This window comes from Molossus molossus, unplaced genomic scaffold (genome assembly GCF_014108415.1).
Source record: "Molossus molossus isolate mMolMol1 unplaced genomic scaffold, mMolMol1.p scaffold_m16_p_14, whole genome shotgun sequence".
NCBI lineage: Eukaryota > Metazoa > Chordata > Mammalia > Chiroptera > Molossidae > Molossus > Molossus molossus.
The window spans coordinates 50,728,539-50,755,280 of record NW_023425349.1 but is presented as its reverse complement, the minus strand read 5'-3'; the positions used below and the strand labels follow the sequence as shown (position 1 = coordinate 50,755,280).

General features: G+C 35.7%; 1 protein-coding gene across 4 annotated transcripts in view; it reads left to right on the top strand.

Moving 5' to 3' along the window:
- The window catches only part of SMC5 (structural maintenance of chromosomes 5), a 105,494-nt gene that overhangs the window by 53,972 nt on the left and 24,780 nt on the right, over positions 1-26,742 (top strand). For all 4 annotated transcript variants that reach the window (XM_036260918.1, XM_036260917.1, XM_036260916.1 and 1 more), the window contains 7 exons: positions 2,716-2,971; positions 5,787-5,941; positions 9,498-9,611; positions 21,397-21,491; positions 22,133-22,265; positions 25,409-25,582; positions 25,676-25,845. In XM_036260918.1, the coding sequence (XP_036116811.1) occupies positions 2,716-2,971; positions 5,787-5,941; positions 9,498-9,611; positions 21,397-21,491; positions 22,133-22,265; positions 25,409-25,582; positions 25,676-25,845 (1,097 nt within the window). The remainder of the gene's footprint in view (positions 1-2,715; positions 2,972-5,786; positions 5,942-9,497; positions 9,612-21,396; positions 21,492-22,132; positions 22,266-25,408; positions 25,583-25,675; positions 25,846-26,742) is intronic.

Genomic DNA, 26,742 nt, shown 5'->3' with positions numbered 1-26,742 from the left:
AAGAAATGAGGGGGATGATGGATTTTTGAAAAGGTACTAGGGTCAGTGGATTGCAAGGACCCTGTGGGGTCAAAGGATAGTTGGAATAGGAATATTATAGTAAGTAAAATGGAAGAAAAGGAAACGGTGATCAAAGAGTAGGATTATAGAAATAGAGTTTTCAGAAGTGGTGTGATTTAGGGGGATTTACATGATCTAGAATATAACAGTAAGAGAAGGTGGATGAGGGAGGAGGGTTTTAGAAAAAGATGGGTGAAGTTGAAGAGGTCCGGGAACAGAGGCCAAAAAGTTAGGTTGATTTTTCTGCATTGTGTTGAAGTCTCATGGTGACAGGCATAATGATGGAGAGGAAAACATTGAGTTAGTCTGGTGCTAAAGTCATCGTTGAATGAAGGGGGTGAGGAAGAATTTTGAGGGAGGTAGTTATCCTAGCAACAAAGATGATGGGTGGTAAAGTCTGATCACCTGGACTTCAAAGGAATCGAAGTGGGGCTCAGCGGAGAAAGTAGTACAGTGGGGGTTAATCAGGACACTCACCTCACCTCTAAGTCCTAAACTACTCTGAAGGATTATGGCAGGAAAAGATCAGTACTTCAAAGGGCTCTAGGGATAAGTGTCTCAGGAATAACCATATTTCAGTTAGTACAAAAAGAAAGAACATTCAGAGAAATGGGAGGTAGCATTATGGGAACAGTATCCTAGTGAAGATTGATGATAATAGGAGGTTTGGACTTAACTGTTGCAGAGCTAAACACGGGTATGATGGGATTAATCACAGTAGTTTCTTGGTTGATTTTATGGTACTTAGGATGTCTCTCTCTTGCTGAGAGAGCAAGATTATATTTTAAATTTCTTATTGTTTTTCGTGGACTTGGATTTCCTTATGTGTTTGGTGATTCTTTTTTTTATTTATTTTTTTAATCCTCACCCAAGGATATTTTTTTTCATCTATCTTGAGATAGAGTGGGAGGGAGGGAGGAAGAGAAGGGGAAAGAGAGAGAAAGAAACAGAGAAACATCAATGTGAGAGACATATCGACTGGTTGCCTCCCTCACAGCCCTGACCAGGGCTGGAGACAAAACCAAAACAGAGGTGTGTGCCCTTGACCGGAATCGAACCTGAGACTCTTTGGTCCGTGGGCCGATGCCCTAACTGCTGAGCTAAACTTGCCAGGGCTGTTTGGTGATTCCTAATTCTATTCCTCTCTTCTGTGGCATGCCTATTTATTCTCCTGGACAACTTGGACTTGCCTGACTGAACTCTATGGATTCCTGTCTGCTTCCTCCTTTTAGGCCCATTAAACATTGTTAATTTTCAGATATGTAACTTAATTCTTTCAAAATATTTTTCCTCTAGTGTGTTTGGTACAGGAAAGGAGATTTTGGCATTTGTTATCTTGACACTTTTAAAGCTAAATTTTTAGGAGGAAGAAACTGATACCCAAATTTTCAACAATAGAGAATGAGTAAAATGTGATATGTCCATTGAACAAGACATAATGCAGCTATTAATATTTTATTTTGCAAGGACATATGGGTATAATGAGAAACTGCTCTCGATACATTGTCAGTGATGCCATTTAGTAAAACATATATGTTCTATAGATAGGCATTAAAATGTGAATATTGAGGGCATTAAGATGATAGATTTTTATTTTTTTATGTATTTTCCATAATATGTTGTTACTTTTATAATGGGGAGGGAGTAAATGTGACTTGGAAAGAAAGTGAGCAAATAGGCAAATTATATGATGTGTTAACCTTGTCTATTTTAATACAAAATTCTATTTTTTAAAATAAAGATGGTGTGTGTGTAAGTGTATATTTATGTTTGTGTGTGTCTTAAAATCTTAATGTTCTAGGTAGACTATGCCTGGTTTTGACAAACATTTCATTGACAACTTACATGATATGGGTTTTTTTAAAAATAATTTACCCTGAATATAAGTTAACAAATCTAAACATATAGGTTAATGTTTAAAAGCTCACGATATTGCCCTGGCCCGTTTGGCTCAGCAATTAGAGCGTTGACCCGAAGCCCAAAGAGTTGTGGTTCGATTCCGGTCAAGGGCACCCATACCTTAGTTGCGGTACGGTCCCTGCCCTGATTGGGGTTGTGCGGGAGGCAGCCAGTCAATGTGTCTCTCTCACATCGATGTTTCTCTCTCACTCTCTTTCTCCCTCCCACTCTGTCTGAAAATAAATGGGAAAAATATCCTCGGGTGAGAATTTAAAAATATATTTTTTAAGAAGCTCACAATATTAATTTGAAGTATTATTAGAAAATAATTGTGTTGAAATAAAGTCATTTATTTTAGTTTAAAATTAATAGGGTGAAATAATCTATCATTTATTCAAAGTATTATATACTGTGTGACTTTTAATTTCAGTGTTAGGATATGAAATATGCATTTACTTCCTATAAATATCTAGAAATATGCTGATTGGCTTTATAAATAGTGTATTTAGCAAATATTTAATGAGCGTTAATTATATGCTAACCTACTCTAGGTACTTGGGATGTGTTAGTGAACAAATAAAACAAAGATATAGGTAACCTGGTAAGAAGAATGGTCTAATTCTAGCAGGATACCTTTTAGTAAGGCAAACACCCATGTTCTTAGATTGTTTGCATTTTTAAACTATATTATTATAAAAGCTTTATAAACCAGGAGAAAAAACAATCTTTAGTACTAACCATCTTTTGTTTTATTAGATTGAGGAACTTCAGCAGGCTTTAACAGTAAAACAAAATGAAGAGCATGACCGACAGAGGAGAATAAGTAATACCCGCAAAATGATAGAAGATTTGCAAAATGAACTGAGGACCACAGAAAACTGTGCAAATCTTCAGCCCCAGATTGATGACATTACAAATGATCTGAGACGAGTTCAAGATGAAAAGGAATCATGTGAAAGCGAGAAAATTGATAAGCATAAAGAGAGGGAAACTCTAGAGAAGGAGAAAAAGAGTAAGTTTTATTAAACTTAGGATGAAGAGACATTTATAAAATGGAGCTACATCTCTGATGATGGGCTTTCTTCTGATATCATGTCTTTAAATATTCAGGCCTCCCTGTTGGGGATGCTCAGCTCAGTTCTTCCAACTTAGTGCCTTAATTACCTATATTTGTCATGTATTATGATTTGCCAATGGCTGGCCATTATCTTAGGTCAGATTATATCAGTTGATTTAATTCTAAAAATGTTTTGCTTTCTTTTCTCTCTTTTTTTAATGTTTTTGTTTCTTTATTGATTTTAGAGAAAGGAAGGGGGGGGGGGCTAGAAACATCGATGAGAGAGAACATTGATTGGCCCCCTCCCGCATGCCCCCCACTGGGGATTTGGCCCACAGCCTGGGCATGTGCCCTGACTGGGATTCAAACTGGCAACCTCTTGGTGCATGGGTCAGTGCTCATCCACTGAGCCACACTGGCTGGGCCCTTTGCTTTATTTTCTTTAGAAAATCACTCACTTATTTCTCAGATCAAATTTAAGCTCTTTATTCTAGCCTTCATAAACTTTTCATTTGCTTTGCTCCTTGAAGCCTGTCCAGTTACATCTTTGCTTTGCTTTCCTGTAGACATGTGGCTAGATCTATAGCATTAGTCACATAGAGGAAATGTCATATTCATTTTGCTCAGTATATATAAAATCAGTTTTTTAAAACACCAGTTTTTATATGTTTACCAAAGTACTAGGTGTGTATGGTTTAAAAAAAGTAAACTAGAACAGAAGGGAGGCCCAACTACTTGCTAACCTCCAGACTTCCTCTCAAGAGTAAACACTTTAACGATTTCAACAGTTTTTTTCTAATAGTCCTCCATATATTATCAGAATATTCTTATTTCACCATAGCTTAATTTGTCAATTTTAGACATCATCTTTTTATATTTTTTTAATGTTGACAGTATTAGAAATGTCTCCCATTTTCCCCTCCTTTGCTTCCTCCACCCAGTCCCTGCCCCACCCCAGGCCTTCCCCACACTATTGTCTGTGTCCATGGGCTATGTATATATGTATATAAGTTCTTTGGTTAATCTCGTCCCATCTCCCTACCCCTCTCCCCTCTGAAACCTGTGAATCTGTTCCATGCATTCATGTTTCTGGACCAGTTTTGTTCATCAGTTTATGATGTTCATTAGATTCCACATGTAAGTGAAGATCATGGGGTTTTTAGATGTTATCTTTTGATATTTGTTACTTTAGATGGGATTTCAGCTCATAATTTCCCCCTCCCTGTTGTAATTCTTCAAATGAGATTATTAATATTAGTTATTAATCATAACTGTGACTATATCTTTTTGTCATTTCACAGTTGTCACTATTTCTTGAATGTACACTGTAAGCTAAAAATAGTACTTCCATCCTTTTTTTTTACTTTCCTCCCTTCCTACATTCTAAATTCTCTAATCTGTGCTCTGGTTTTTATATTTTTGAGACTGAAAACATTTTATTGAGAACCATAATCAAGTTTTATGTACTCTGTTTATGAGTTAAATCTAAAAGCTAGAAATATTGCTCTGGCTGGTTTGGCTCAGCGGTTAGAGCATCGGCCTGAGGTCCAGAGAGAACCGGGTTCGGTTCCCGCTAAGGGCATGTACCGTGGTTGCAGTTTGTACCGACCCTGGTTAGGTCGTGTAGGAGGCAGCCACTCCATGTGTCCCTTTCACGTCGATGTTTCTCTCTCTCTCTCTCTTCCTCCCTCCCTCCCTCCTGCTCTATCTCAAGATAAATGCAAAAATAAATAAATAAATAAATAAATGCTAGAAATATTAAGTGTTATTCATATTATTATAATGAACTTGTTCACAGCAGAGCCAAGTAGTATATTCTGAACTAATTTCCTTTGATAGCTTTTTTAAAGGTTGTAATTTACCTTTTTTTTAAAAATATTTTTTTCTTTATTGATTTTAGCAAGGAAGGGAGAGGGAGAGAGAGATATAAATATTGATGAGCAAGAACATTGATTGACCACCTCCTGCATACCTCCCCACTGGGGATCGGGCCCACAACATGGGCATGTGCCCTGACCAGGAATTGAAGCAGAGACCTCTTGGTGGACGGGTTGACGCTCAACCAGTGAGCTATGCCAGCCAGGTGTAATTTACCTTTTTTGTTTTTAAAGCATCATTTGTTTTAGTATTTCCTTAAATTGGCAAAAACCTATCTTATCAGACATTCTCTTGAGTTCTGGAGCCTGCCATCCTCCTGCTTTCTAAACTGATTATTTTCAAGGCCTGCTGCATGGCAGTCATCTGGAATTGGTCTCAGATCCTTTTCTGTGTTGGATAAAGCTATTATTTCTGAATTCCAGGTCTTTTGCTTTTACTACATTACTTCCTTATTTTATTAGAATACATCATCAGGTAACCTCCTAAAAAGTGGGTACTTAGGAATTAATTTTAGGGTCTTGGCATCCTAGGAAATATCTTTACTTCATTATCCCTTTTTCTCAGTTTTGTTGTATATATAATTCTAAGTTGAAAATAATTTTTCTCAGAATTTTGAACATCTATTGTGATTGTTTTCCGATTGGAAATCTAGTGTTTTCGTATTCTTTTTTATGTGACCTATTGTTGTCAATAGCTTAAAGATTATCTTTTATCCCAAGTGTTTGGAAATTAGAGAAAGATTTGTTGAAGGTGGGTCTTTCTCACTATACTGGGTACTTGCTGAGTGGTGTTTGTAACTTGTGGATCTACGATATTCTTTTGTATTATTAGATTATTTTACTAACAAATGTTTTCAGAGAAACAATATTTTGGTTTTTTTTTTCAATTTTAGGTGTGAATGATCAAATTGTACAATTTGACAATCTTATGAATCAAAAGGAAGATAAGCTGAGACAGAGATATCGTGACACGTATGATGCTGTTTTATGGCTGAGAAATAACAGAGACAAATTTAAGCAAAGAGTCTATGAGCCCATAATGCTCACGGTAAGAAATTTTGTTTATCTTGGTAGCATCTATTAGTTTTATTATTGTAATCATTATAGATTCTTGTTGTTTTAAGAATTCTTAGTCTTATTTGTACCCCTGGTTTTTCATTGTCAGATTTGAAGCACGTGGTATATTTCTGAATCCAAACAGAAGCTTTTTACAAGGCCCTTGATTAATAACACCTGTGAACTTGTTCTAGAAAAAAATATGAAAATTGTGCTTTATTGACTAAGAATTGTGTATAAAAATAGCTTGGTTAGCTGGTTCCTTTTGGCAGTTGTTATTCTTAGGTCATAGCGAGCAATAGATTAAATGCTGCCAAAGGGGTAGAAAACTGCTATAAATAAGTATGTTGATATAAAATACCTGACAAAAGGTAGACAAGAAAATCACTTGCTATAAAAACAGAGCATTATGAAGATTCTGAGAATGCAACCAGTTTATTGACCTCAAACATTTAATAGCTCTTTTATTGATGATTAAAGGTCATTAAGAATAGGGTAAGCTATATTTAGTAAATCATTTAATGAAGTATGGCCATGGATTTAATAGAAGATTTCTGTATAAAATATTTAAAATAATAAGTTTGGCCACAAAAAGTAAAAACATTTTTTGGTAATGATGTATTAGATACACATATATAATATAAACTTAGAACTTACCCAGAAATGACTTAAGGATTGTTTTTGCTAGATAATTTCTTGTACTTTAGAAAAGAATGCAGTATAAAAATCATTTCTTATAGTTTTAAAAATTATGTTAGCAAAATTAACGTGCATACTCCTGTATTCTCTTCTTGCTCAGGTATGTATTATTAGACTATTTTTGGCAGATCAAAAAGGGAATATCTATTTTGGACCCTGGCACTCTTGTTTTGATTAATTTGGTAAGGATTAGGAGAAAGAATATTGTTATCCTTAATATAAGTTATAATCAAGTATAATTGTCAACAAATTTTTATTAAAATGCTAACCTCAAAATAATACTTTAGAAATTTATTTGATTTTTTTATCCTCTAGTCACTTGGTTTTTTAATATTGACCTATTACAGAGTCGGATTACTAGCTGGTTTATGTTGTCATTTTATAAATCTTTGAAATAAAAGGATATACTCTGCTTTTTCACCCTTCCTGGAATAACCTTTCACCTTTTCTACCACCTTCATCCAACTGTATTCCCATACACACTTAACCCTTCAAGATTTAGTTGAAATGCTACCACCTTCATAGGCAAATTAACAATATGTAAACATAAAATTTTAGTCATATAACTTGCCAGTTAGCAATCTGTTTTCATGAATTATTTCTAACAAATTCAACATAGAATTGGAGAAGGTGCAAAGATTTTACACTTATACTCACAGTAGTGTTAATAAAAGCAGAATGATGAGGCAAAAGAACAAAATTTTCAAAGATGTTGTTCAGTTTTGTAAATTATCCTATACCTTATGGAATACTATGCAGCCATTAAAAATGTTGGTGTAGGTCTCTACTTGTATAAAAAGACATTTGTGACATGTTAATGAATTATTAAAAAGGTTACAGGATAGGATGTATAGAAAGATTTCATTTTGAAAAATTGTGAAACAGGATGCTGTCATTAACCACCAGATCATGTTGGAGTGCTACATACACTTCCTATGTCTACCTGTCTGTCTTACTACTGTGACTGTGAAGATGTGACTTTGGAGAACTTTACCAAATATTTTCTTCACCAATCTTATGAGAAGGAACATGCTAAGAAACTGATAAAGCTGCACAACCAACAAGGTGGCCAAATCTTCCTTCTGGATATCAGGAAACCAGACCTTGAAAGCAATGGGAGTATGCATTCCACTTGGGGAAAAGTGCAGATCAGTCACTACTGGAAATGAGCAAATTGGCCAGTGAATGACCCCCTACTTGTGTGACTTCCTCTATACTTATTACCTAAATTAGCAAGTGAAATCCATCAAAGAATTGAATGACCATGTAACCAACTTACACAGGATGGGGGCTCCAGAATCTGACTTGATATAGTACCTCTGACAAGTACACCCTGGGAGAGAATGATAATGAGCACTAGGTTCTAGGCAGCTTATTCATAGCTATAAAAAAAAAATTTTTTTTTTTACTCCCTGTGGTCATATTGGGGTTACTTTTGCTTTACCCTTTCTATAAGTTGTAGCAAATACATTTTATTTCATTTGTACTATTCCTTCCAATAATTTTTGGTGCCCCCCAAAATTGTGAAAAAATAGACACTAAATGTTATGTCCAGGTGGCAGTATTTTATGTGATTTTCATTTTATTTTGATTGCTTGTGGATCTTTATCCATTTTTCTACACTGATTGATAATCTGTAATTTAAAATAGAGAGTAATGTTGGCCAGCATTTATGTAACAAGAGCCGCACTAATTTTTTTCATTTATTTTATCAACTCTTTTAATCCACATTTATTCCTATGAGGTGTAGACTGATTTACTGTACCCATTTAAAGATGAATAACTAAAGTTTTCAGAGATTTTAGTAGTATTTGATTAAGGTCACATACAGGATTTAAAGTGACATCTGTCTGACCCCAGAGCCCTAGCTTTTATTTGCTGCATTTTATTTCTATATAATATTTATATATTTATATATATAAAACATAAATACCTTTTATAAAGTTTATTTATTTTTTTAAGAAAAGTGATTTCCATCTGCTGGAGCTAATCTCTCTCCTTTAAATTTTCTAGATAGCATTTTTTATATACCTGTGTTAGGGAGATTTAATCGTACTCTGCTTTTTAGCATCCTTATCATTTGCTATAAATAATAGAGAGTGAGCCCTGGCCAGTTTGGTTCAGCGGTTGGAGCGTCGGCCTGTGGACCAGAGAGTCCTGGGTTCAGTTCCCGCTAGGGGCACTTACCAAAAATAATAATAATAAGAGTGTACTCTTCTTGAAACAGTTCTTCCTGGTATATCTTTATATCTTCAATGCTGCTGAGTCTCAGCATAAGGAAATACCTAGTTAGCTAATATTTTGAAGTAAATCATTACATTTTTATGCTCTAGTGGTACAAACCTTGTGTTTCTCCTGAAGGCACTAATAGTTACAATTAATTCATAGCTAGTTTTTCCATTCGTTTCATAAAGTTTTATTCAGTTCTTTGTGTTTTTGTACCAATTAATTATTGCCATGTATACTGTGAATTCCTGAAGATTAAGAGGAAGAAAAAGTTTGGGGACAGTTGAGAAATGTTTATACTTTTAGGTCACAATCTAAAGCTGTTTCAGTGTTTTCAGTGAGTTAACCAGAAAGGAACTTGATTATTAGATAATATCAAAACCACTATGCATCAGGTACTATTCAAGTCTTAGCTTTTACTTTACTATGTATTCGATGTTTCTAGGTAATAAATTATAAATTAGGTTAAACAGATGTTTTACAGTGTTGATCCTTCAATATCAAGTTGTTTTTTCCTTTTTCTCAGTTATCAAATTTAATCTGATTAAAATAAATCTAAATTAAATATAATTATTTTCTAGTAATCAGTTTGGTTTTCATGAAAATCAACTTTTTGTGTTTAGATCAATATGAAAGATAATAAAAATGCCAAATATATTGAAAATCACATTCCATCAAATGACTTGAGAGCCTTTGTATTTGAGAGTCAAGAAGATATGGAGGTTTTCCTCAAAGAGGTAAGTATAAACTAACATAATATTTTGACTCACTTGGCACTTCTAGTGAATTTTAAAATTCAAACTAGAGCAAAAAGTGATGACTAATTTTACCAGCAGTAACTCCTGTGTAAGTCATTCAATTTTGCTCATTTCTGTCCTATCTATGCTATTATTGGGAAATGAATATGTTTTATAAGAGGAAAGACAGCTTATAATTCCCTTTGTAACATACTCTTGAAATTATCATTTGGAATTAATACGAAGAGTAATCCTGTGGCATTGTTTAAAGAGAAGCATCATAACGATGGACCTTTGGTCTTGAACATCCTTTTGGGAAGCGTATTGAAAAGAACTTAGTTTTTTTTTTGGATGGGAAATCAATCTGATATTATTGTTTATGATATAAATAAAACCACTTTAAAAAAAATGAGAATCCTTTATCTAGCTAGAAAACACCGCTGACCGAGAATCTAAGCCACTGAAAGGCAGCATGGCTTAGGAGTTGAGAGCATCAGCTCTACAGTTGGGCTGCCACTATTTGAATTCTGGCTTTGCTATTAACTTGGGCAAGTTGTCTAAATGCTTTGTGCCTCAGTTTCCTCATCTCTAAAATGGAGATAATACTAACTATTTCAAAAGATTTTTGTGAGGATTAAATCTGAAAGAGTATTTACTATTGTATGTAGTATGTGCATATTGTTATATATCTATGTGACATATAGTATATATTGTTAGCTGTGGATGCTATTATATACTGTCAGTAAGATTTCTTTTTCCTTTTGCATATGCCTTCTACTTCTTTAATAGCCCCAGAAAGATAAGGTTTAGATTTTGTTTTGTTTAAACCTTTGCTAGTAAGTCTAAGTGAGAACAGGACCCTGAAACAGCTCAAGTGGGCCTCTACTTCTCTGGTATACAAGTGATTAGAAAGAATCCTTACTATTTTCTTTGGCTTTTACGATATTGTCCTCCATCTGGTTTGGGAGTTGTTAGAGGATCTGACTATATGGTGACTGGATAAAAAGGTTGAATGTATAAAATTATAAAATGGACTCCAAAAAGTTAAACATTTGTGTATTTTAGGACTAATTTAAGCCTAACAAGTGAGTGAGCGATCTGGTATCAGCTCATTGAAGAAGTAGGTTGCACAGGTTACAGATCTGTAAGATATGGCACATTGTGAAGAGTGTCTAATCAGGTGTTATTAGATATTTTCTATTTTGCAAATTGCCAGCTTAGTCTATGCTGAATGCTTTGCTTCAAAAACTCATGCTTCCTTTGTGCTGAGGATTTGAACTGTATATTGATAATAGGACATAAATTTCTGGCAATTTGGCCTTTATCATTTTTTTTCTTCTGTTAACAATTAACTTTCCAAAGGGTCCCATCAATAGGACCAGAAGTTCCTCTTACATGTATGACATTTTATGCATTTTAAATTGTGAAATGTATTGTATGTAACCTTCTATAGTTTTATGTATTAGAGTACATTTCCCATCCTTTTAGTAACTTATAAACCATCTTCACAGTTTTTGCCATTTCATATACTACTGTGCACTCCATCACAGTTTGTAGTGCTAACTATACTATTATTTTTTTAAATTGATTTTGAGAGGGAGAGAGAGATCATTGTGAAAGCAAAAAATCATTCGGTGGCCTCCTGCCAGGGATCAAGCCCACAGCCTGGGCATGTGCCCTGACTGGGAATCAAACCCAATACCTTTACATGGATAGGACAATGCCCAACTGAGCTACACTGGTCAGGGATAACTGTACTATTATTTAATTTTTTTCTGTAAGTTACTGTAGTTTTTTAGTGTGTATATTTTTATTGATTTTTATTGATTTTTATTGATAAAAGGTTTATTGATTTTTAGAGAGATAGGAAGGGAGAGAGAGAACGATCCATATGAGAGCAAGACATCCATAGGATGCCTCCTGCACAACTCCCTAATTGGGATCGAACTGGCAATCTTTCAGTGCACGGGATGCTATCCAACCAAGTAAGCCACATTAGTCAGGGCTAAATCTTTAACTTCACTTTTTATTACTCAAAATATTCAGAAAGGAAGTTTGATATCATTGCAAAATTAGAAAACAATATTGCATAACAATAAAAACTGTTAGTAAATCCTAGATCTGTACTGTTGCCTATTGAAAGCAGAGATGATTTTTATAAAAAGGAGATAATGAGTTATACAGCCACTTTCTCCTTGATGTGATTAGAAATATTGAAAAGTAATTGGAAAGGAAATTATTTTCTCATTGTACAATTCAGTTTTATTTAGGGTAACCACTAAAACAATACATTCTACAAACATAAATGGAGCTGTACATGCTAGTGTCATTAATAGATTGATTCATGGCCAATATTTTTTATTGATATTGTTTACTCTTTTTAATAACTTCTTATTGTGGTATAACTTTCAACTTATAGAAAAGATGCAAGAGTATACATGGAGCCCTGGCCAGTTTGGCTCAGCAGTTAGAGCGTCGGCCTGCGGTCTGGAGAGACCCGGGTTCGGTTCCTGCTAAGGGCACGTACCTCGGTTGCAGTTTGTCCCCAGCCCTGGTTGGGTCGTGTGGGTGGCGACCACTCGATGTGTCCCTTTCATATCGATGTTTCTCTCTCTCTCTCTCTCTCTCTCTCTCCCTCCCACTCTATCTGAACAAAATATCAAAAAAAATGTCCTCGGGTGAGGATGGAAAAAAAAAAAGAGTATACATGGAAATTCTGTGTACATTTTACCCTATTTGCCTTATTTCTCCATTGCAAAGTACAGTCAGTTTTACTAAAACCCAATATATACATTCCTAAAATCACTGTTATGCCCCCATTTTTCTCCCTTAGGCTTGATGGGTTTCTATAGCACAAATTTGCATAGTTTTACACATTTTAAATTGTCAAGACATATACAAATACAGTAAATATGGTGCTTTGTATTTAGAAAGACCTGAAGTTGGCTTGTGAAAGTAGGCATTGGAAGGGTTCAGTTTGTGAATTGTGTAGTGGGTCAAATAATTTAAAGTGTTTATCTGAAATTGGATAGAAAGCTGCAACACCAAATGTGGTTGGATGGGGCTCATAACACATGTGGTCCCTTAGGTAGCTGGTAGATGTTTGAGAGGAGTATATGTGTGTCTGTATTTGTGCACAAATTACATGTGTTTCTATGCAGTTCAATTGGGTGCAGTTTTCTGCATTCACCTAGAAAAAACCTCGTGTTTCTTGTTGATATAATTGCACGTAAACAGATGTGAAATTCATGTATTCCTTAAATTGTCTCCTAATATATCAATTGCTTGGAACAAATTTGTCTTCAAAACAAGTATTATAAAGAACTATTTTTCTCTTTGTAATTATGTGTGTGGAGATACTTTGAGACTGTTTTATCCTATTCTTCATGGAATTAATAGGTTTAAGAATCAATGGTTCTAAGTCATTTTTTCTATATTTATTAGCAGCATTCTATGAGGGAGAGCTTTTTCTTCTCTATTTATTTACTTATTATATCATATAGCTTATAATCCATTACTAATCATTATTTTAATGCTCACATTATCCCAGAGTTGGCCAGTAAGACCTTATACAGGTTGACTCCTGTGTTCTGTTGATATGTTGCCATCATATTTTGAGCACTACTTATTTTTTGGCAGAATAAGATGTTGACTCATCTTGAACTTACTCAGTCTGGGTCTTACAATCAGCCATTTTTCTAAAGAACCCTACTTCCTTTTAGAAACCAAGATCTGTAACAAAAATAAATTAGTAAAAATTGCAAAAGAAAAAGAAATCAAGATCTGTGTACTATATGTGTTCATTGCTGCTAGTGTTTCATTTCTTCTAAGTCCTTGCATTCAAACCCTTATATTTATATTTATTTCTGTATTTATCTAGAAAGCATTAGTGTACCATGAGTTTACACTGATACTTTCATTTATAATCCAACACAACAGGGTACCTTGTAGTCTTTCTCCTTTGTGTATTTGTAATTTACTTTTGTAGCAGTGAAAAACAGCCCCCCTTATCATCAATATATTTACTTATTTATTCAAGCCTAGAGTTCTGTGAAAGTAGTTTTAAGAATTGCTAATCTGCCCTGGCCGGTTTGGCTCAGCGGTTTGAGTATTGGCCCACGAACCAACGAGTCGTGGGTTCAATTCCGGTCAAGGGCACGTACCTTGGTTTCAGTTCATCCTCGGCCCTGGTTGGGGTCCTGTGGGAGGCAGCCACTCCATGTGTCCCTTTTGCATCGATGTTTCTCTCTTTCTCTATCTTTTCCTCTCCCTCCCACTGTATCTGAACAAAAATGGAAAAATGTCCTTGGGAGAGGATTAAAAAAAAAAAAGAATTGCTAATCTGTGCCACCATGAAATTCTTCAATTTCACCATCCCATCATGCCTCCATTAATTTCTCTCAACATTGTTTTTCGCTGTGTGAGTCTTGGTCATCTTTTGTCATACGTATTCCTAAGTATTTTATGGGTTGTTGTGTTGTTTTTTACATTATTAAAAATGGATTTCTAACATTTATTTTCCAGTTGTTCATTGTTAGTGCATAGATACATAATTGATTTTTACATTGATTGACCTTGTATTTATACTATGATACTGTTAAATTCACTTATGAACTCTAGTAGTATCTTTGTAGATTCCATTGGATTGTCTATGTAAAAAGTGGTATCTTTACAAATGGATCTTTTTACTTGTTCTTTTTCAGTCTTTCACTTTTTTAAATTAAATTAATTAGAGTAACATTTGTTAATAACTATATAATTTTCAGGTGTACAATTCTGTCACCTCTTCTTTGAAAAATGCCATTGGGATTTTATGGGACTTGCATTAAATTTGTATATTGCTTTAGGTAATATAGCCATTTAACTATGTTACTTCTTCTGATCCATGAATATAGAATATCTTTCCATTTCTTTGTGTGCTCAATTTCTTTTCAAGTGTCTTGTAATTTTCAGTGTATATGCATTTCACTTCTTTGTTAAATTTATTCTTAAGTATTGTATCCTTTTGGTTGCAATTGCAAATGGAATTGTTTTTTTTCTGATCATTGTTAGTTAGGAACACAACAGTTGGTTTTTTTTACATTGACTTTGTATACTGCAACTTTTTACTGTGTTTGTTTATTGTTTCTAATAGTATCTTGGTGGAGTTGTTGGGGTTTTCTATGTATAGAATCATGTCATCTGCAAATAGGAATAGCTTTCTTCTTTATTCCCAATTTGTATTCCTTTTATTTCTTTCTCTGGCTATAACTCTAGTACTGTGTTGAATATCTATGGTGAAAGTGGGCATCTTTGCCTTGTTCCTGATCTTAGAGGAAAAGCTTTCAGTTTTTCATGATTGAGTATGATACTGGCTGAGGGTTTTCCATATATGGCCTTTATTATGTTGAGGTACTTTTCTTCTGTACCCATTTTATTGAGTGCTTTAATCATAAATGGATACTATATCTTGTAGGATGCTTTCTCTGCATCTATTGATATCAGTTTTATAATTTTGTTAATGAGGTATATCATTGATTTGCATATGTTGAACCATCCTTTCATTTCTGATGGACATTGGGACTGTTTCCAGATCTTAGCTATTGTAAATAGTGCTGCAATGAACATGGGGGCACATACATTCTTTCTGATTGTTGTTTCAGGCTTCTTAGGGTATATTCTTAGAAGTGGGTCAAATGGAAGTTCAATTTTTAATTTTTTGAGGTAACACCATATTGTTTTCATAGTGGCTGCACCAGTCTGCATTCCCACCAGCAGTATACCACAGTCACCTTTTCTCCACACCTTCGCCAACACTTGTTGTTTGATCATTTGTTGATGGCGGACATCCTGACAGGTGTGAGGTGATACCTCATTGTTGTTTTAATTTGCATCTCTCTGATGATCAGTGATGTTGAGTATTTCTTCATATGTCTCTTAGCCATTTGTATGTCCTTTTTGGAAAGATGTCTATTTAGTTTCTCTGCCCATTTTTTTATATGTTCTTCTCTTTCTTTTTTCAGTGACCTGTAGTTTTCTGCGAATAGGTCCTTTATTTCTTTGATTCCGTTTATTCCTAGGTATCTTAATTTTTTTACCACAATGGTAAATGGGATTGTTTTTTTAGTTTCTCTTTCTGTGAGTTCAACATTGGTGTATAAGAATGCCATCGATTTCTTGATGTTAATTTTGTATCCTCCTACTTTGCCATATTCATTTATTAAGTCTAGGAAACTTTTGCTGGAGTCTTTGGGGTTTTCTATGTATAGTATCATGTAATCGGTGAATGACGACAGTTTCACTTCCTTCTTTTCAGTTTGGATCCCTTTTATCTTTTCTTCCTGTCTGATTGCTGTGACTAAGACTTCCAGTACTATGTTAAATAAGAGTGGTGAAAGTGGGCATCCCTGTCTTTTTCCTGTTCTTAAGGGAAATGCTTTTAGTTTTTGTCCATTGAGTATGATGTTGGCTGTAGGTCTTTCATATATGGCCTTTATTATGTCGAGATATGATCTCTCTATTCCCAGATTGCTCAGTGTTTTTATCAGAAAATGGTGTTGGATTTTGTCGAATGCTTTTTCAGCGTTTATTGATGTGATTGTGTGATTTTTACCTTTCATTTTGTTTATGTGGTTTGTCACATTTATTGATTTGCGAATATTGTACCAGTCTTGCATCCCCGGGATGAATCCCACTTGGTCATAGTGAATAATTTTTTTGATGTATTGCTGGATTCAATTTTCTAGTAATTTCTTTAGGATTTTGGCATGTATGTTCACCAGGGATATTGGCCTGTAGTTTTCTTTCTTTGTAGTGACTTTTTCTGGTTTTGGAATTAGAATTATGCTGGCCTCATATAACGAGTTTGGAGGTCTTCCTTCTTCTTGAATTTTTTGAAATAGTTTGAGGAGAATGGGTATTAGTTCTTCTTTGAATGTTATGTAAAATTCCCCCATGAAGCCGCCTGGGCCTGGGCGTTTGTTTGCTGGGAGAGTCTTGATTACATCTTCAATTTCTTTTGTTGTTATTGGTCTGTTCAAGTTTTCTCTCTCTACCCAGTTTTAGTTTTGGGAGACTATTTCTAGAAATGCGTCCATTTCACTTAGATTGTCAAATTTGTTGCTGTATAATTGTTAATAATATTTGTTAAAAATTCTTTGTATTTCTGTGGTGTCAGTTGTTATTTCTGCTCTTTCATTTCTGATTTTGTGTATTTGGGTTCTCTCTCTGTTTCTTGGTGAGTCTAGCTAAGCGTCCATCAATCTTGTTTATCTTTTCCAAGAATCAGCTCTTTGTTTCATTGATCCTTTGAATTGCTTTTTTGGTCTCTGTGTCATTTATTTCTGCTCTGATCTTTACTATTTCCTTCCTTCTACTTGCTCTAGGGTTTTCGTTTTGTTTGCTTTTTAGTTCTTTAAGTTGTGAGGTTAGATAGTGTATTAGAAATTTTTCTTGCTTCTTGAGGTAGGCCTGTAGTGCTATGAACAGAACTGCTTTTGCTGCATCCCACAGATTTTGTATTGTGTGTTCATTTTCATTGGTTTCCAGGAAGTTTTTAATTTCTTCCTTGATCTCCATGGTAACCCATTTATTATTCAATAACATGCGATTTAGCCTCCATATTTTTTAATGTCTTTGCATGTTCTTGTTACAGTTAATTTCTAGTTGCATGCCATTGTGATCTGAGAAGATGCTTGATATGATTTCAGTCTTCTTGAACTTGTAGAGACTTAGTTTGTGCCCTAACATGTCGTCTGTCTTTGAGAATGTCCCATGTGCACTTGAGAAGAATGTGAATTCTGCAGTTTTGGGGTGTAATTCTCTGTAGATATCTATTAAATCCATTTGATCTAACGCTTCATTTAGAGTCTGTGTTTCCTTGTTAATTTTTTGTCTAGAAGATCTATCCAGTGATGTCAGTGGAGTATTGAAGTCCCCTGCTATGATTGTATTGCTGTTGATTTCTCCTTTGAAGTCCCCCAAAAGATTTTGAATATATGTTGGTGCTTCTAAATTTGGTGCATATATGTTTACCAAGGTTCTATCTTCGTGTTGGATAGATCATTTCAATATTATGTAGTGGCCTTCTCTGTCTCTAGTTATGGCCTTCATTTTGAAATCTACTTTATCACATATGAGTATTGCTACCCCGGCTTTTTTTTTTTTTGCTTTTCGTTTGCTTGAAAGACTTTTTTCCATTCCTTCACTTTCAACCTATGTGAGTCTTTTGTTGTGAGGTGGGTTTCTTGTAAACAACATATATGTGTGTCATGCTTTCTTATCCAGTCAGCTACTCTGTGTCTTTTGATCAGAGCATTCAAACCATTCACATTTAAGGTGATAATTGATATGTACTTATTTATTGCCATTTTTGTTTAGTGTGGTTCTTTTTTTCTTCCTGTTTCTTCTACTAATTACAGCAGTCCTCTTAGCATATCTTGCAGTGCTGGTTTGGTGTTAATATATTCCTTTAGCCTTTTTTTCTCTGGAAAGCTTTTTATTTGACCTTCTATTTCGAATGATAGCCTTGCTGGATAGAGTAGTCTTGAATTCAAATCCTTGGTTTTCATGACCTTGATTACTTCATGCCACTCCCTTCTGGCCTGTTGTGTTTCTGTTGAGAAGTCAACTGAGAGCCTTATGGGGTTTTCTTTGTAGGTAACCTGTTGCTTATCTCTTACTGCCTTTAAGATTCTCTCTTTGTCTTTAATTTTTGGCATTTTGATTACTATGTGTCTTGGTGTGGGCCTGTTTGGGTTCTTCTTACTTGGGGCTCTCTGTGCTTCTTGAACTTGAATGCCTTCTTCCTTCACCAAGTTAGGAAAGTTTTCTGTCATTGTTTCTTCAAATATATTCTCTAACTCTTGCTCATTTTCTTCCTCTTTGGGGTCTCGTATGACGACAATGTTATTACATTTCCAGTTGTCCCACAGTTCTCTTAAGCTGTCTTTCTGTTTTTTAATTGTTTTTTTCCTTTTGGTTTTCTGATTGGTTGATTTTTTTCTACCCTGTCTTCTAATTCACTGATCCAGTCCTCAGCTTCCTCTACTCTGCTGGTTAGTTCTTCCAGTGTGTTCTTAATTTCTGCTATGTCGTTCTTCATTCCACTTGTTTGGTTTTCAGTGTTTATATCTTTACTCATGGTGCTGATGTCCTTACTCATGCTGTTGAGCTTCCTCAAGATGATGGCTCTGAACTCTCCCTCTGATAATTTTCTTAGCTGCATTTCATTTATCTCATCTTCTATAGAATTCTCTTGTTCTTTCATTTGGGATTTGTTTTCTTTGTTTCACCATTTTGGCTATCTCAGCGGGTTTGTGAGCCTGCCAAATTTTCCATGTGGGTGTTGGTATTCTGCTGTTTTTGGCTCCCTCTACTGGGTTTGAATGAGCCTGGATGGGCCCACGTTAAACACCACTGTCAAGTCTTACTTTCCTGGGTAGATTTGCAAGCCCAGGAAAGGTTCAGTTATCCTCTAGCTTTTTCCTGGTGGCTAGTAGTCTCAGTGACTAGGTGCCTTGGAATGTAGCCCTGGTGTTCTGCATAAGAGGATTTCCAGAGGGTGGGATAGATGCTGGTTGTTAATGAGCCTCAATTTGCATTTATTTGCCTCACCTGGAAAAGGCTTAATCTCCGGGGGGGGGGGGGGGGGCAGCTGCTGCTTTTTTCCACTGCTCCGGGAAAGAGCACACTCACCACCGTCCTTTGTGGCCACAACTCAGCAAAAACTCTGACTGCCCTCCAAATCCCGGGTGTCCCACAGAGTTCGAGCCCAGTCTGCCCTCCCTCTGCCGTAACCCCCAGGTGAGTGGCTGTGGCTATGTTAGTACTCTGTCCCGGCTCTCTGCGCTGTGGAACGGGCTTAGTCTTTATTCCCCAAGGGTGCTGCTCACAGCTAAGACTGCTGCTGTCCATGGCCTCCCAGCCTGCCACCCTCTCGCACCTCCGCAGATCCTCCCAGTGTCTCTGGTTATATGGTCCTGTCCTGCTGCTTTTCTTTTGCCCTTTTCCAAGGATTTTTTTTTATTTTAATTATAATTCTCATTTGGTCCTAGGAGATCATCTGCTTAGCTTCTATTTACTCTGCTTCCATTTTCACATTCTCTATGCTTATCTTGTGTGCAGCTGGATCACACAGGCCTTTCTGGTGCCCCCGCACCCTGCAGGTCCCACTGGTAACTATCGCACAATCCCTTTGGGGATCCGATTCTATGCCTATGTTATGGGCTGCTGGGTCGCACAGGCCTCTCTGGTGCTTCAGCACCCCCTGGTCCCGCGGGTAATTGGATGGCACAGTCCCTGCTGGGTTGCGCAGGTCTTTCTGGTGCTTCAGCACCCCACTTGCCCCATGGATAACTAGATCACGCAGTCCCTGCTGGGTTGCACAGGCCTCTCTGGTTCCCCCGCACCCTGCAGTTCCTGAGGCCTGGCAGCTGGATTGCACCAGTCTCTCAGGCTCTGGTTTCCCACTGCTCTTGTGAGCTACTGGACCGCACAGGCCTCTGTGGAGCCCCAGGTCCCGCTGCTGGCGGCTGGGGAGTGCTGCTGCCCTGTGGGGCTCAACTCCTGCTCAGCTTTTGCTGTAGTTTTGGGGGATGGGTCTCAGCTGCTGGTCTGTGCTTCTGTTGCCTGGGGATGGATGTCTGCTCCCCAGCCTCTGCTGCTGGAGGTATATCTCGACCCTGATTGGGCTGCTACTATGGGGGATGGTGCCGGGCTGTCCGCGGCTTCCACGACCAGCACCTTGGGAGCTCCACTACTGTGCACTGGTCTGTGTTGACACAGAGTGTCCACTGGTCCGATGGTGCCAGGTGTGCTGGTGGGCTCAGGTTGCTGGTCCCTAGCCGCTCCCACTACCTCCTCCCAGGGAAGACCCGCGATCTTCCACAATGGTGGTACCTCCCCGTGGCGCAGGGAGAAGCGCCCTGAAGGGCCGCTTACCAAGGTAGTCAGCTGCTCCATCCACAGCACAGGAACCTTCTGCTCTGTGGCTCTGCACTGCTTGGGTTTGGTCGTCTACCTTTAAGTCCACTCACACTGTCACACACTCACCCTCCCTCCGGTCCTGCCTGCCGCCATCTTTTCAGATTCTTGTTAAGAATTTTTATCATGAATGGCTGTTGCATTTTGTCAAATGCTCTTTTGGCATTTACTCAGATTATCATATGCCTTTTGTATATTATTTTATTGATACAATAAATTAGATTGGTTGATATAAAAATTTTTACATTTATTTTAGAGAATGGAGAAGGGAGAGAGAGAGATTGATGCTTGTATGTGCCCTCACTGGGGATCGAACCCACAACTTTGGTATACTGGGGACAATGTTATCTAAGCTACCCAGCCAGGGCAGATTCGTTGACCTTTGAATGTACATCAACCTCATGTTCCTGGGGTAATCATATACTGCTGGGTTCTGTATACTCATAATTTGTCAAAGATATTTGCATATATGTCCATGAGGGATAATGTAATGTTTTTGTCAAGTTTTGCTATCAAGATTATGCTGGTATTGTAAAATGACTTGGGAAATGTCCCTTCTTTCTGTTTTCTGAAAGGGTTCTGTTATTAGTGCTTTCTTAACTATTTCATATAATTTATCAGTGAAAATAAAAAGAGAAATAAACTCTTTTTGTTAAAACACATATCACTCTAAAAATGTTTCTTGTAAGTACCATTAAATATCCTGTCTGTGTTCGAATTTCTGATCATCCCATGAATGCCAGTAGGAATATGGTAGCTCTAAAAATCATTTTGATTGAGAGTAGATGGTAATTAAAATATTATTTTCTTGTTTTATATTCAGGTTCGTGACAATAAGAAATTAAGAGTGAATGCTGTTATTGCTCCCAGGAATTCATATGCAGACAGAGCGCCTTCAAGATCTCTAAATGAACTAAAGTAAATCTTGAAAATATTAATAGAACTAACCTGTACCTTTTAAATATTGAGTAGTCATTTACCTCTTTAATATATTTTAATTATCTTTTTGTCACATAAATATATTTGTTATAGGCTGTATTATTTCCTTTTAGAATCTTTAAAGTCTAAAATAAGGAAAAATCTAGGCCCAGTAGCAGATAATGGTATAGTTAGTATATGATGGTGATGTTTTAAATCATCGGAATAATATTGGACTATTTAATTAAAAATACAAAAATAGTTGGTTAATTATTGGGAAAATAAAATGATAAATTATCACTTAATAATGCAAAAATAATTTCCCACGGATTAAATGGAAAAATTGTAATTATAAACCACCTATAAGTAAATATCTTAACTCTGAATGTAGGTAGACATTCTAAATGTAAAAGCAGTGGACGAAATGACAGAAGGATAGATTTATAGCTTATAATCATAAATATACTGTATATTAAATTTAGACAAGGAAATAAATCTCAGTAATCACTTAAATCTTAAGTGATTTTTAAAATATACAAAGAAAATGGACTTTTTCTTATTTTATTGGCCACTTGTCAACTGTCAGGTTTTTTTAAATGATAGTTTAAGAAGGAAAATCTAATAGATGCTTTTCCTTTCAGACAATATGGATTTTTTTCTTACTTGCGAGAGTTATTTGATGCACCTGCTCCTGTCATGAGTTACCTTTGCAGCCAGTATCATATTCATGAAGTTCCTGTAGGAACTGAAAGGACCCGAGAAAGAATTGAACGGGTAAGACAGAACTAAATCAGTAGTTTTGTTAAAATTTCTTAGCTTACAGTCAAGGAAAAAGTTGTAGGAAATTTAAAGAAGCTTATCATTCTGTTGTTTTTAACCACACATAAATTATCTTTGTATTTTATATTTTTAATATAACATGAAACAGTGACTATGGACTAATACTTTTATGGCAGGAGTGATATGGATGGACTTACCTAAAGTAAATTCTTAATACCTATAGGGTAATTGAATAAGTTAAAGCCTGAAAAGAAATACCTCACTCTTACCTGATTCTGCCTTGTTTGATAAACCTGTTTAAACATTTTGTTAATGGTTTAATCATTATCTCTCTCTCCCTATCCCTTCTTCTCTCTCTAAAATCAATAAAGAAAAAAATTTTAATCATTTAAATTCATGTAGTCTAGATTATCTTTCAGACAAATTATACTTCAGGATAGCAGGTTGTGATACAGAAATGTTTTAGTAAAGCTTCCCCTTCTTAAAGCTTCCCCTTAAGATTACTTAATATATCAATGACCATGCTTAATAGGATCTCATTTTCCTGAATTGGTGTAGTACTTAAACTTTTTTTTTAACTAATTGGAGTTTATTTATTAATTAAATTTATTGGGATGACATTGGCTAATAAGGTCATACAGGTTTCTCAAGGAACTCTTTCTTAGTTCCTGCATTCTGCTAACACTGCTTAGAATTATCTTCTTACAAGTAATCTCCAGGACTCCAAACCACATTTGTTGTTTTTATCACAGACAGAGACACAGGGAAGAAATTTCTTCCAAAACAGTTTTTTCCCTAACAGCAAGTTGCCCTACTAATATCACTTTTAAGAATCTAGGACCCGCCCTGGCCAGTTTGGCTCAGCGGTTAGAGCGTCCGCCTGCGGTCCAGAGAGACCCGGGTTCGGTTCCCGCTAAGGGCATGTACCTCGGTTGCAGTTTGTCCCCGGCCCTGGTTGGTCGTGCGGGTGGCAGCCACTCGATGTGTGCCTTTCACATCGATGTTTCCCTCTCTCTCTTCCTCTCTCTCCCTCCCATTCTGTCTGTACAAAAAATGGAAAAATGTCCTCGGATGAGGATTAAAAAAGAAAAAAAAGAATCTAGGACCCAATTACAGACCTAACTGCTATTTATAATATTGAGTTTATTAGAAAATATGTTTAAAAATTTTAACAACTGGTTTACAGTTATTCCAGTGTATCCTCTTTGGTCTTAATTCTATGGTATTTAGAAAAAAGAATAAGACCATATGCATAGACCAAACCAATTTCTGTTGTAATTTCAGGTATATAGGTAGGGCTATCTGAAGGTAAGGGTAGTAGTCATTCTTTACTGTTGCAAAAAGACTAGAAAATTTTGTAAGGGCATTCATAGTTTTACTTTGGAGCAGAAAAGGACAATTACTGCGCTTGGGAAATCCTTTTACTTTTTGAACAGTGCTTCAAGTTGAATTATTTTATGTACTTTTACTTTTTAACATTATTGTTCAAGTCACCTAGAGAGCTATTCATATTAAAGAAACAGCATTGGAATTCAAATAATTTACATTAAAAGTAAACTAATTCACCCTGCCCAGTTTGGGTCAGCAGTTAGAGCATCGGCCCGCAGACCAGAGAGACCTAAGTTTGGTTGCCACTAAGGGCATGTATCTTGGTTGCAGTTTTTCCCCCCGGCCCTGGTTGGGGTCATGTGGGTGGCAACCAGTTGATGTGTCTCTCTCACATCAATGTTCCTCTCTCTCTCTCTTCTTCCCTCTCTCCCTCCTACTTTTTCTTAAGATAAATGCAAAAATGTCCTCCGGTGAGGATTAAAAAAAAAGTAAAGTTAATAATTATGTTTCCCTTCATCTCTTTTCAAGTACTTTTCATTAACCATAATCTCTGGTTTTATAATAGGTAATGGTATTCTTTAATTTCTTGAACACATTGAATGTTTCTTATATTTTATTGTTTCAGTGTCCAGTTCAGTACTATATTTTATATAAATACCTATATATTATGATGAGATGTTTCTCAGACATGTGAATATACAGTAAAGCCAAGTCAGGAAGTATTTCAGATATTTGGTAAAGCCCCTAACGTTATCTTGGCTATCTTCCAAAGATATAAACCTTTGTTAAGGATTAACTTCCTGTCTTTATATTTGTAATCCTGTTTCAATGTCTACATAATGACAGTAACAGCTGTATTTCTTCATTAAATTAAAAATACATTTCTTAGTGTAAGTTTTGCTTTATTATTGAATCCTAACATTTTATGTTGTATAACCTATTTATAAATTGTTCTCACTAATTTCTAAGACTCTCCCCTTTGGTTACATTGTCTGCTGACACTCTTAATGTCCTTTTTGGTGGGAATGCCTTTCCCTCACCAATTCAAATTCAATTTAAAACTTATTATCATGAAACTTGGGTAACCTTTTCTAAGCTTTCCCTTCATTCCGAATTATTCAGCATTTAGGGATGCCAATTTATGAAACTGAGAGGTGCTTAAATATGCCTTCTCTCTTCACTTAGACTGGAAACTTCTGGAGAGAAATAAGCCATAAGAGTATTGGTAATAAACCTTTAGAGATTAGGAAAGAAAACTATATTACAGCAGCTTATTTATTAGATCTATTTCTGTATATGTATAATGTCATGGTATTTAGAATATACTTTATGAAACTCCTTGTGTAAGTCCTTAAGAGAGAAGATTGCCCCAAAATGCAAAAAAAAAGTATCTGGAATTCTTGAAAAGTGTTTCCATTAAGTATTCTCTCAATATGCAGGAATTGGATATAAGATTATGTATCTTTGAACAGTATAACTGAGGAAAAGGGAAAGTAAATTATTTACCTGCAACAATGCAGTTCAATATAATGGACACCTGGATCTGTTATCTTTCTGGGGATACAACAAAGCTCCAAAAGTACACTTAGTTGGGAGAGATTGTGTAGCGAAGTAGAATATAGCTAACTTTGCTAGTTGTCTTTGTTATTAAAAAACTTATCTAACATCAAAAAAATTAGGAGAAAACCAACATATATCTACTGTATTTGGAACTTCTAAAATTCATTTGATCTGTATTTTAAATTCTTTAGTCCTTTTAAATATATGATTATTATTAGATGTGCACTGATACTTATTTTACATTGTAGGTAATACAAGAAACCCGATTAAAACAAATGTATACAGCAGAAGAAAAGTATGTGGTGAAAACTTCTTTTTATTCAAATAAAGTTATTTCTAGTAACACATCACTAAAAGTAGCCCAGTTTCTCACAGTCACTGTGGATCTGGAGCAAAGAAGACATCTAGAAGAACATCTAAAGGTTGTTATTGTTGTTGTTTTTTTTAATTTAAGTATTAGAAAAAAAATACCTAGGGCTCTTTAAACTATATTAACAATTTTGAATATCCCATAGGAAATTAATAGAAAATTGCAAGCAGTGGAATCAGGATTGATTGCCTTACGTGAAAAAAACAAACATCTAGAGCACAAAGATAATGAACTTAGACAAAAGAAGAAGGAGCTTCTTGAAAGAAAAAACAAGAAAAGACAACTGGAACAAAAAATTAGTTCCAAACAGGAAAGGTATTTTTTATCCAATTTTATGGGGTGTGGCCTGAGGGCACAAAGCAGTATGGGGATATTATTAGTTTACCCTGGAATGATACCATAATTCCCACAAGCACATTTCTCAAACTTTAATCCTACTACCAGGGAAAGTGAATATTGGCTTTTGGTTTCAAGATTTCCCCCATATCTTACTATGTCATAGCTCAGATTTTTTGTTGTTGTTCTTTTATGCTTCTTGCCTATAGAATAAAGATACAGATATTAATGACATAATTAGCCTTTAATAATAAATGACAGCTCATTGCCTTGAGTAAGGTATAAGTTTATTCTGACTTAATATAGTATGTGTTTCCAAACACATTCATAAATTGAATCATATTTGAGGTGCAATAAGAAAATTTGTTTTTTATTGTTGGGTTTTTTTTTTTTGGTTTTTTTTTTTTTTTTAAAGCAAACAGATGTGATTAACTTTTATTTTTAAAGGTTAATAATGTACCTTGGTTGCTCAAGACAAGATGTATCTATTTATTCTAACTGCCTAGAATTTTTTTTTTTACTTTAATCCTTCACTTTATTCCTGCCTTCAGTCATCTGCAAACACTTAACATTTACTCTGCAACTGCTATATTGGACTGTTTGTTGTATTTTCTTCTTATAAAGTAATGTTGATTTTTGTAGTGAAATGACCTTTCATACCCATCACCGCCCACTATCTCACACATACAGTTACGTACTTTGGAATATTACAGTGGTGACCTGGGTAGTAGTCTCCCTCTAACTACATTGCCTCCAGAATACTGTCGTTACATTTATTTTTTAATGTTCCTATCCCCATTTAAGAATATCTGTTGTGGGCCCTGGCCGGTTTTGCTCAGCGGTTAGAGCGTCTGCCTGCGGTCTGGAGAGACCCGG